This window comes from Sesamum indicum, linkage group LG11 (assembly GCF_026168435.1).
Source record: "Sesamum indicum cultivar Baizhima isolate 11 linkage group LG11, ASM2616843v1, whole genome shotgun sequence".
In the NCBI taxonomy this organism is placed as follows: Eukaryota; Viridiplantae; Streptophyta; class Magnoliopsida; order Lamiales; family Pedaliaceae; genus Sesamum; species Sesamum indicum.
Window position 1 is genome coordinate 13,561,509 of NC_142667.1, and position 12,406 is coordinate 13,573,914.

Here is a 12,406-nt window from a genome sequence, read left to right on the forward strand (position 1 = left end):
AAACACACACACATACAAGGCGACTCACTAAATTAAAATAGAGCATTTAAAAATGTTGGGGGGTGATTTTGACATTTGGAATCAAGAGTAGGACAAAAATGACTGTGAATATCAAGAACTCGAGGGTTGGTTTGATTAGGCTTTTAAGTTGTCTGTCTTTATTTTTTATGGATAAAGAGAGAAAAATAGACAAAGGCCCAACTAGTTTTAATATATTTAATGTTGTGTGTTATGGTAATATAAATCAAATAAAGAGAAATTAAACTTTATTGAACTATATATTTTATAAAAATATTGACAAATATTTAAAATATTTTTTAACTAGCTTTCAAACATTGAAGAAGTTGTTTGTTGAATATTGTAAAATGAGATGTGGCAGAGAAAACACCCTCATAAGAAGTTAGATTGAATTTAATTAAATTTAAATTACTTATATGACAAGTGCAGTATTATAAGAAATTTGAAGAAAATAATTAATCATATAATAAGTATATTAAATTTATTTTGAGTAGAATATTTTCAAGTGGGACCACCTGGACTGGTGAGTCAGCGATGGACCTGACCTAAACTAAGAACAAGGTAGACATATATTATTGTAGCAAATAAAACTGAACAAAAAGAATTTTATTTGGCAGACAGATGAGATTTATACAAATCCAACAAAGTTTAAACCCCAAAAAGACATTCTGGTGTATTCCACTTATTACCACCCACGTTTCGCCTTCACATGCATGCCCCTTTGATCTCTCCCTTTCTTCCCCCTCTGCTTTGTCTGCATGTACCGCACGCCTCATCTGGAGTACCTTGCGAGTGATTGTACAGAGAAATGGATCTTTGATCGAAATCAAAGTCAAGCTTCACTCTTTTTTACACATCATTTCAAATCAAAGGAAATCATTCCGCCCCACATACTCTCCCTCTTTCAACTCTCTCCTCCATTTTCAATTGCTTCAACAGATTTGTTCTTCCATTTTTAATCCAGTTCTTGATGGAAACCACGTTTCTAGCTGTAAGGAATCTGAAACAAAACCCACTTTCCACCCACTGAAAAAACTTCATGCCATATTTAACTCTATTCTCAATCTCTGTCTCTCCTTTTTATATGTGCGGATAAGGAAGAGTGAGCGATCAAACTAGACGAGAAGGGAAATTTTGTAATGCAGGGGCGCTCACTCGAACAAAGTTGTGAGATCTTCAACCCCACCTCAGATTCTCTTTTTGCTCGGAAAGATCGATGCTTTTCTTTTTTCCTTTAATTCTTTTGAGTTTTGTGTATTTTCTCAAAATGTGCTCTGTTTTGTTGCAATCAGATCAGTGAAGTTTTACTCGAAAAGTGCGAGAATTGGTGTAAAAGAAGAGAAAAATTAAGTCAAATTATTGTAAATGCCAAAACAAGGGCAGAGAGGGATGATGATGGATGGTCTGATGGTGCCCACCAAGACTCGGAAAAGGGGATGCTCGTCCTCCTCATCTTCATCATCAAGAATTTACAGTTACAGGTTGAACAAGCGGGCCATTTTGGTGGGCAAGAATCGGACCGGGCTTGGGAAGTCTAGATCCAGCACGCCGGTGCCAACGTGGAGAACCACCCCTTTGAGGAGCGCCATCGACTCTCCCAAGTATTCTCAGAGTGGGAAATCCACCCGGCCCGTATCGGCCAGGAGGCTCGCCGCCACTCTCTGGGAAATGAATGAGGTGCCTTCACCGAAAATGAGTGAGAGTAATACGGAGCCGATGAAGCAGAAGCAAAAGAAGAGTTTAAGCAAGATGGTTTTTAAAAGGGAGAAAATGCAGTCCGGATGGGGTTTGCACTCGGGTTCGGGTTCTTTGCCACCGCATTTGTCGGATCCATCACACAGCCCGACAACTTCTGAGGTGGGCTGATGCTTTTTCTGGTACTTGATTGTTCTAATGTTGGTTTAATTGAATATGCATGTGTTTCTCTGTACATGTTTGCTGAGGTTTGATGTTATTAGAACATTATGGAAAAGCGAAGATCTACCACTAGAAGGGAAGAAAAGCATATCTTGAACTCTCACTGATTTTCTTGGTGTTCATTCTCTTCCTCTATTAATTTGTACTGCATGTTTTGCAAGTTTATTCTCATTATACTGTACTAAATGCTATGGTGGATTTTGTAGAAAATGGATCGATCCGGAACTGGCAGTCGGAGGAGAAGGACACCATCAATCTCTCAGAGGCTTACATCTGCTGACCAGAATCTTGGAGTTCTTGATTCTATTAGCCATGCTAGTTTCATGGAGGTATTTGTTTTCGTCTTTCTCAGAATTCAATTTCGTGTTGCTAGCCGGAACTTTTGTTCTATCTGACTGTATCTTTCATTTGTCTCTCCACTTTTCCCAAATATATTGTATCTGAACTATTGTATTCCCAAATCTTTAAAATGTTCTTTATTGTTTCAGATTTCTTCTGAATTCCTCTATATGAATGTGAACTGCAGATTGAGACTCGATCCCGTCCCCAGACTTCAGGTGGATCAGTGATTGGTTGTAGGAGTCGTCTAAAAGATGTAAGCAATGCTCTGATGACTTCCAAAGAGCTGCTGAAAATAATCAATCGCATTTGGGCTCATGCAGATCAACCTTCGTCTAGCATGTCTCTGATCTCGGCCCTGCATGCTGAGCTTGAGAGAGCCCGCCTGCAGGTTAATCAGCTTATCCAAGAAGAACGCTCGGATAAAAACGAGATCAACTATCTCATGAAGTGTTTTGCGGAAGAAAAGGCATCATGGAGAAACAAAGAACAGCAAGCCGTTGAAGCTGCAATTGGGGCCATTGCTGGCGAACTAGAGGTAGAGCGCAAGCTAAGACGGCGACTTGAGAGCTTGAACAAAAAACTCGGGAATGAACTAGCAGAAATTAAGTCATCTTTCATGAAGGCAGTTAAAGATCTAGAAAGCGAGAAGAGAGCAAGAGAAATAACTGAACAGGTGTGTGATGAATTAGCGAGGAATATTGATGAGGATAGGGCCGAAGCAGAAAAGGTGAAGAGGGAGGCTGTCAAAGTTCATGAAGAGGTAGAAAAGGAAAGAGAGATGCTAGAATTGGCTGACAAGTTGCTTGAGGAGAGAGCTCAGATGAAACTGTCCGAGGCTAGACATCAATTTGAGGGGAAAAACTCTGCCATTACTAAGCTGAGGAAACAGCTTGAAGTTTTCCTTGGACCGAAAAGAGACAAAAATGAAGACAGAGTGGCATATTTGAGTAAGTCTAACATGGGATCACATCAGAATGTGCAAGAAGATGACGGCGAAGTGGAGGATGCTATAGACAGCAAAGACGGCTCTGCAGAGAGCGATCTTCATTCGATTGAACTGAACATGGATAACAATAACAATAACAATAATAAAGGGTACAAATGGACTCATACATCTGCTATCGATCGTGATTCCAGGAAATTATCTGTTAACAATGAAATCAAATCAAGAAACTCCATCTCTGGGCCGGTTTCTAGGAGAAACGTTTCTCTTCAAAGGAGTGCATCAGAGGTAGTTGAATGGGCTATTCAAGGTGCAGGGGATGGTTTAGAAAGGGAGAGATTTCAAGAACTCGAGAAGGAAGCTCCAAGAAGAAGTTATTTCAACGAGACACAGAAACAGAAATCTCTCATAGGTCTCAAGGATCACATGTTACCAAGTTCTAGATTAGCATCGGCCAGAGATTATCATAGTCCATCCCGACAGGAGCGATCCTGGCACACTAGAGATCCATGCGGTACACTTCAGGAAAGATCTAGCACAATTCAAACGACCAGTTTGAAGTCTAGAACTGCAGATGTCAGAGGGGAAGCCCAGAGTACCAGGAGATCTAAATGGTAAGGTTTTTGGAATGTCGATTCTTGTTTCTGGGAATGGGCAGCCATGTCAATTAAAACCCCACCTGAAAGTCTTATACAGTCTGGTACAGGTAAACCTCAACTAAGAAATATCAAGAAGTTAACATCTTGTTCGTTTCTGACCTTACTACGGAAAATCCCGACAACTGCTTGCCCTGGTCGATGCTTAGTAACTCTTAGTATTACTGTTTTTGCTGTGGATGTTTGGGTAAAATCCAGAATTCTGTAGAAAGCTGTGCAAATTTGAATGATGTGATGTAACCAAGTTGAACATGACCAAGCTTCACAGTTATGCTTAGTAAATACCATTTTTCTTCTAGAAATTCTTAAATTCATCCTTCTACTTAAGTTAAACTGTCAACCTGGCTCCGTCCCGTTGTTCGGAACAACATGAAACAACTGTGTCGCCAGCGTTTTATGAGGGTCCAAGGATTTACAAGAATCTCAGAACTGATCATTATGTGACATTGGATTCAGATGATACCCAAGATTGAGATAACTGATGAACACTGGGTCCTAACACGAACCTTTGCCAATGTTGAAACACATGCATTAACAACAAAGAATTCTGGGGAGGAATCTTGCTTTCTCCGAATTCAGACATCCAGATCAGGTTGTCCGCAGAACAGTTAACCCTCGTGGGAGTTTCAGATGTTATGATAGAGAGAGATTGCCGGAATTGATTCCAATAGCAACTCATCATCAGGGAATATAATGAAGAGATGGGCCATTCATGCTAATCATAATCTCCATTCCTTAAATGTTAGGCATAATTTATAGAACAATCCGTCACTTTTTTTATTATACATCATTTTATTACATTTGTACCAAATTCATGCCAAACTAGACGTTTTATTATTACATTTTTTATTGTACATCATTTTATTACATAATTCATGCCAAACTCATTTTGAATTAAAATTTCCCCAAAAAACATACCATTGATCAAGTTTATTTCTTAAGCATCAAGCCCGATGCTGAGTATTTTATACCAAATTCAGCCATTCTAGACGTCCTCTGTTCCTAAAGAGAAAGATTTCGTTTAAGAACGAGATTGACTCGTAATCTTTTATTTTTTTTAAAAAAATCAGTAATTTAATTCCGACTGAATCAGATTCTGATTCTTTGAACGGTATTTTTACTATGCTGGTTTGGTTCTAATGTTAACTAACGTAGGAATAAGTTTCTGTTAGGCATTTCATTTTACAGATTATATGAAATTTGAGCAAAATATAATAGAGAAAATTAAACGTGAAACATAAAAAAGGATACGTGGTTCGAAAAATATTCCCACATCGTTCGATTTAAATTTTGTTTTACTAGCATATATATATATATATATATAGTTATATATATTTTTAAATTATAATAGACTGTTTGTTAATTATTTGTATCAAGTTAAAGTACTATAAAATTATTGATTTATTTAAAATTAAAAGAATGTGTACCCCAAACTTATTGGGGCCAGCCCCTAACCCCAAGTCCTTACCATTGGGCAAGGGGCATTAACCTGTACGACCCTTGCCCACTTATCACAAAGTCAAATTCAAATTCAACAGTGGATAATTTTAGATATAATCAACATCATCAAAATCAAAAAAAATTTGGTTGGGTGATGAGGTTAAGGTCTTATAACATACAGATTGTGAGTTCGAATATTATAAATATATGTATTTAATTTATTTTTATAATAGTTTAAAAATAATGAATAGTTTGTATAAAAGGGCAATAGATGCAGGGATGTAAATATAATTTTCCCTAATAAATATTGCACAAATAATATGTATCCTATATGTGTATCATTAACTAGAATATCTTTGATTTACAGTCAAAAACAGATCATTAAAAGCTAACTTGTACAATTTCGATACGAGTCTTGTACAAAACATCAATAATCTTATGATTATCAGATGGGCTCAAAGAACTCTTTGATCAGTATTACTATGGATCAGCTGGCCTTGGCCACCATCCTCTATATTATAATTGTCTATGTTTTAATTAATTTCTTTCTCTAAATAACTATTTGTATATATATATAAAAGCTTGGGATAAATAAACAAGGGCAATTTGGAGTTGGACATATTCATTGGATAAAGTCCAGTCCAATGCACAGGACAGGACAACACATGAAACTACTTTTGCAATAATTTGGTTGGTGGGGAAGAACAATTGCAAGCAAGTCACATTGTAATTTATGTTGATGGACACACATGCATATTTGTAGTATTCTGGTTTTCTTTTTGAGTAAACACTTGTTAACCTAGTCAACGGAGCATCCTAAGCTTGCTGGGGTTTAGTATAAGTTAACCATAATAAAAAAATTTATTCGAATCAAATTAATTATATAGCATATTTGATACATTATATTTACCATGTAATAGTTTATTTTTCTTGAACTGTACACCAACTACACGATAAATTTATTATATTTATATATAATTGATTCAAATTTAATTAAATTTCATTCGAATTAAAATTTTCCGTAACCATACATCTCTATCAATCTTTTTCTACAAACTTTGGTTAATTTCCCACATTCCTAACCTCTTCTAAGACTGACTAATTACTTGTAGACTTTCGGACCCTTTTTCTCTCTCTGTCTCTCTCTCTATCTCTTTCTAACACACACACCACACATACAAGAACAGATTACAGAGAGAGGAAGAGAATGGCAATTTGGCTGCTGCTGCTGTTCTTACATCTGTTTTCGTCATCAGCTGTCACTACAGCCAAGAACATCAGACATGGTTTCCCTTCTTCGATAGTTCAGCCGGAGCAGCGGATTCTTGGCAGCAAAACTGGTCATGAGCTTTATGAAGAAAAGTTCTTCACGCAGATTCTTGATCACTTCAACTACAATCCACAGAGTTATGAGACCTTCCAGCAAAGGTACTTGATCAACGACAACTACTGGGGCGGCGGCGCTGACAAGAATGCTCCAATCTTCGTCTACACCGGCAACGAGGGCGACATCGAATGGTTCGCTCAAAACACTGGTTTCATGTTTGAGACTGCTCCTATCTTCAAAGCTCTACTCCTTTTCATTGAGGTGTATACATATATATATACATACATCATACATTTCTCTCTCCCTCTCTCTCTTCACACACACACACACATTAAAAAATTAAGATGAATTGTCTAAAAACTTAAAAGAAATTTGCAGCATAGGTATTATGGGAAGTCGATGCCGTTTGGGGGGAGTAAAGAGAGAGCATATGCTAATTCATCAACACTTGGTTATTTGAGCGCGACACAGGCGTTGGCAGACTACGCGACGCTGATTCTTGATCTGAAGAAGAACCTGACGGCCATTGATTCTCCAGTGGTGGTGTTCGGAGGTTCCTATGGTGGAAGTATGACATTCTTAATTATATGTAAATTGTAATTGCTGACAGGATATTGGAATTTCTTGAGATTGGTGAATAACCAGAGTAGTATTTTTATTGGCAGTGCTGGCAGCATGGTTTAGACTCAAGTATCCGCATGTTGCTGTGGGAGCTTTGGCGTCTTCTGCGCCCATCCTCAATTTCGACAACATTACTTCCCCCTTTAGTTTCAACAATATCATCACCCACGATTTTCGGGTAGCATCTTTCTTCACCCTATCCCTGTTTTATATCAATAATCTTATATACATTAAACTCCATCCATTCTTTTATATATAATATTGCAAAAAAAGAATTCACAAGATTAATACAAGTTTTTAATAAACATTTCACATGAGTTCATCTACGTGAACTTTCTACATAAATACGAGGTTTGTTTGGAATTGGCATAGTACATTGACAGACTGAATTTGATTTTGTGTGAGTTTGATTCACAAATTTTAATCTAAATTTGAGTTTGATTCACTACAGGAATTATAATGTTTAACTACAGTTAATTGTTATGGTTAATAGCATATAATCGTAACAAATAGTTATTAACCATGATCACGTAATGGTTGTTGACCGTTGTTTTTGCGATGGTGGCTAAAATATTTGCCATAGTTTTTTATGTTGTGACCATGGTTCTTAGTCATTGCAAATTTTCTCATAGTGGAAAAACTAATTTTTTGCATCGATTTTATTTGATCATAATTATAATAGTCATTTATCATGATCTTTAGTCATAGCCAATAATAAATGTTTTTTCTAGTGGTTAGACCTGAACTAACCTATTTTGAATTTTTCATATTTTACCCACATCACTATTATAATCTTTTTTACGAATAGAATTTTTCTCCACTAGTTATCTTCATGTTTGATGTAATAGCAAACAGATCTTTTTATTTTAAATTTAATTGTATATTTTTATTTAATACGTACACGTCAAGTATACAAAAATTACATAATTTATTTTATTTAACATATTGAAATAGAAAACTAAGTAGAATATAATAAATGTGCAATTGATTGATGATTATGATAAGATACCCACCCCATGTGCATCTTAAGGTAGTGGTGTAGTGTTTTCCCTAACATGGAAAGTGTCATAGTTCCAAGAGTTGGAAAGCAATCGAGTTGAGGTTTAATGATAAGGTTTGATGGTTCAATTGGTCTACAACATGTAAATTACTACTCCCTTAGGACAACGAAAACAAGAATGGGACATATCATCTGATCATCACTCATTCTCCACCAGTTATTACTCTTACTATATATGCTTCCTTATAAAATTATTCATCATAATATAATTCGTCGTTTCTACCAAAAATAATAATAATAATAATAGTAGTAGTAATAAATGATTTAACATTATGAATAATCTAATTAATTATTGTTATTCCTTTTATGTCGAGAAAACAGAGCGAGAGTGAGAACTGTTACAAAGTGATCAAAAGATCATGGCAAGAAATTGACGACACGGCAGCAAAACCTGGCGGTCTCGAGATTCTCAGAAAGTCATTCAGAATATGCAAGTAAGAGATTGCGCTATTTATTCTGAAATTTCGTGTAGCTAAATCCCATCTGGTCGACTCCAATTACATGATAAAGTGTATTGCATAATTAATTCAGGTTACACTTTCCCATTTCTGGGACTGAAAATTGGTAGTCATACAATTATTTTATAGCAAAGTTTGTTGATTAAAATGTAATAGTGTGGCTTCCCCCGCTCCCCAGGAATTACATTAGTGGAGAGGCTCTGAAGGGTTGGCTTGGTACAGCTTACACTTACACAGCCATGACAGATTATCCTACTCCCACCAATTTCCTGGCTCCCTTGCCTGCCTATCCTGTCAAACAGGTACTCATTTTTAAATATCCAATCTCTATCTAACTGCTAAAACTGCTGTATATATGCTATACGTCACCAACTAATAATTTGGTCCATTATTGATTTATCATGTATGGACCAACTTTTATTTAAAATGGACTATATTATTTGTCACCCAATAACTTTTCCAACCCTAAAAATTAGTTTCTAATATTGTCCGAAATGCTCCTATGGTAGGTATCTCCATTTATAGTTTTCTTGGTTTGAATTTTTATTTTATGTGTACGAAAGTACGTACCTAATTTTGATTTATTTAATATTAGTTGTTGGTCGGTCATATTTTGATATGAAATAATTGATATAATTATCAGTTTCTGATAAAGAAAATTGTAATTGATTGATCATATTTAAAAACGACTAAATATGTAATGCAGATGTGCAAGGCAATAGATGATCCAAAGACTGGGAACAACACCTTCGAGAAACTATATGGTGCGGCCAACGTTTACTACAACTACACCGGCGACGCCACGTGCTTTGATCTGGCTGACGATTCGGACCCACACGGGCTCGGTGGGTGGACGTGGCAGGTGAGGATTACTCTTGATTGAAATTTAATAGATATATTTTAAAATAAAAAAATTTACAGTTTTGATCCTGATAGAAAGCATTGCATTTTCAATCCCAGATTATAGATTTAGCATATTTGATCCATAAGCTAGAAAAAATGTACGATTTAGAACAAGAAATGCTATAATTTTTAATCTTATCGAACCAACTGTGTTGTAATTTTTATCCTATAAAATAAAAAATCCTATAACTTTTTATTATATGAGACTAAATGTGTTAAATTCATAAATTATGGGACAAAAATTACAATACTTTCCACCATATGGGACCAAAAAATATAAATTTCTTTAAAAAAAAATAATATAATTTTAGCTAAGTTGAAAAGGATTTTCAGGCATGCACAGAGATGATTCTGCTGACAGATGGCAACACAGAGGACAGCATATTCCCGCCCAATAACTACAGTTACAATGACCGATTTGTGTTTTGCAAGGACAACTACAACATCGAGCCCAGGCCCACTTGGATCCCCACTCAATTTGGGGCCCATGTCAGTATCTCCACCCAACACAAAATAATATTACTAGCACTTGTTTTATTCTTTTTCTTTTTTTTTTTTATAGTATTTATTGGAATTTATTTTTTTTAATTTACAGAATATATACAGAGTTCTGAAGCGATTCGGGAGCAATATCATATTCTTTAATGGACTGAGGGATCCGTGGAGCGGTGGAGGGTACGTAGTATTGATCGATGTTTTGTAATATTTTTGTACTGATATTATTATTATTATTATTGTTCTTGATGGCAGGGTGCTAAAAGATATATCCAAAAGTTTGGTGGCTATTGTTGCAAAAGAAGGTAAGTTTAGGAAATGAGTTTCATATCTTTTTTGTATTTGTTTCGGCTGGACTTCTTTTTGGGCCCTAGTCCATATGAGGCCTATTAAAAAATGGGCTACATAGGCCCAGTAAGAATTGGTGTGCTTTATGTGGTGTTTCTTTCTCTATTTCCTTTTTTTTTTTATTATTATTATTATTATAATGCATATGAAAATGTATATGTAATTACACATAAAATATCAGTTTTTGTCTTTATTACATTACCGTTGTAATAAATTGATGGATTGTATGACAGGTGCGCACCACGTGGACCTTAGATTCTCAACGAGTGAAGATCCAAAGTGGCTTGAAGATGTGAGAAATAGAGAAGTCCGGATCATATCCAAGTGGCTATCACAATACTATCGTACTTTGGCACATTCTTCTGATTATTACAATAACTAGTACCTATTTCATGTATTCGCACATACACACACCCACAAATGAAATCCTAAAGGTGAAAATGGCTTCACAACATTCTTAAACATCGTCAACTTAAAATTGTTGTATTAAACAATTAAGTCAAATTACAAATTTTGTGATTTTTCCGTATGCTTATGGTATGTATATAGAGAAATGCGAAGAAATAAGGTTGTTTGTGCACGAGAAGAAGAAACAGGATATGTAGGTGGGTGAGGTGTATGTAAATCAAGAAAGGTGAGAAATTCCCAAGTTAGGCCATGAATACGACAGCTCTCTCACAAAATGCTGCTTTTTTGACATTTCAAACTGCATACTTATGCTGTTGTAGACGAGACGTGCCACCCATTACTCTATCATGTAATTTTTCTCCCTGAAATTTGGTGTATTTTTGTGGCCTACTAATAACCTAATAATTACATTTTTCCCCCAAAGTTCTGTTTATGGCGTTCAACATGCAATTTATATACACGTAAAGTACGTGCATATAGATAGTCAAATGCATTAAATGTTGTGCGGACCAACAAAGGGGGAGAGAGAGAGAGAGAAAGTACCCAAATTTCCAAATGAATTGCAAAATATAATCCTAAATCCTAAGAGAAATTTTCTATTTATATTCTTTTTTTTTTCGTTTATTGAAATGAAATTAGAATCAGTGTATTGTTTAGTTTGACGAAATATTAATGTAATTATGTAATTACTACTTAAAAAAATTGATGAAATCGCAGGTGAAAAATCTAGTTTGAAAAATGGGTAGAATTGTAATAAGCATAGAAAAGGTTAAAAAGGGGAAGCAATAATTACAGAGAAAAGATAAATCCTGAATGATGACAGCACTACCCTGGGATCAGATGAGATGCTGCGGAGGTATGGTATGGGATATAAGTGGGTGGGTGGGCCAGGAGATGGATCTAGTGGGCCCTATTCGAATTAAGTCTACGCCCGTTTATCATATGCTGCTACTGGATCCGATTCCATTTGGACCTTTTTCAGCCCCAGAAACATATCAAATGAATAAATAAATTAGAAAAGAGACGTGGCTTCGGCTACCTCCATTTTACAACTACACTTTTTTAATTCAAGATATCAGATATTTTTATGGAATTCAGGAGCTTCATTTGTTCAAATTATTAGACGGTGAGCAAATATAATAATTGCGATCTCAATCAAATAATTTAAGTCTTTATCATATAATAGGGAAAGTGATCAACATTCATGTGATCCAATGGAATCAACGGGATAAGGATTCGCGCATTTTATATTTCTCGATCTATTGATCGAAAACTACAATCGGCAATCACTTTATAAACGGGAGTTTGAAATCATAATACGTGGATTTGTGTTTATATGGACATCTAATTTTAAAAATACCCCAAAATCAGTACGTCGTCTTTAAACTTAATAGAATATATACTACACATCTTTCTCTTTGATCTCGCACCTGGGAACCACCAATATACCTAATGACCTGTTTGTTTTTT

General features: G+C 35.6%; 2 protein-coding genes across 3 annotated transcripts; both read left to right on the plus strand.

Moving 5' to 3' along the window:
- Positions 1 to 680: 680 nt before the first annotated feature.
- On the plus strand, positions 681 to 4,186 carry LOC105174020 (golgin family A protein). The gene is made up of 4 exons (XM_011095976.3): positions 681 to 1,185; positions 1,311 to 1,875; positions 2,142 to 2,264; positions 2,462 to 4,186. Exons 2-4 carry the CDS (start codon positions 1,384 to 1,386, stop codon positions 3,836 to 3,838), a joined length of 1,992 nt encoding a protein of 663 aa, XP_011094278.1. The 5' UTR covers positions 681 to 1,185; positions 1,311 to 1,383; the 3' UTR covers positions 3,839 to 4,186.
- Positions 4,187 to 6,401: 2,215 nt separating this feature from the next.
- Positions 6,402 to 11,057, plus strand: LOC105174021 (alpha/beta-Hydrolases superfamily protein). Of its 2 annotated transcripts, none has more exons than XM_088875893.1 (10): positions 6,402 to 6,904; positions 7,022 to 7,211; positions 7,294 to 7,442; positions 8,646 to 8,758; positions 8,961 to 9,084; positions 9,489 to 9,644; positions 10,019 to 10,174; positions 10,281 to 10,360; positions 10,436 to 10,485; positions 10,762 to 11,057. In XM_088875893.1, exons 1-10 carry the CDS (start codon positions 6,524 to 6,526, stop codon positions 10,908 to 10,910), a joined length of 1,548 nt encoding a protein of 515 aa, XP_088732019.1. In that variant the 5' UTR covers positions 6,402 to 6,523; the 3' UTR covers positions 10,911 to 11,057. The 2 variants fall into 2 exon arrangements, with proteins under 2 accessions (XP_088732019.1, XP_011094280.1); XM_011095978.3 differs by having other exon boundaries at positions 6,403 to 6,904; positions 7,309 to 7,442.
- The last annotated feature ends 1,349 nt before the right edge of the window (positions 11,058 to 12,406 follow it).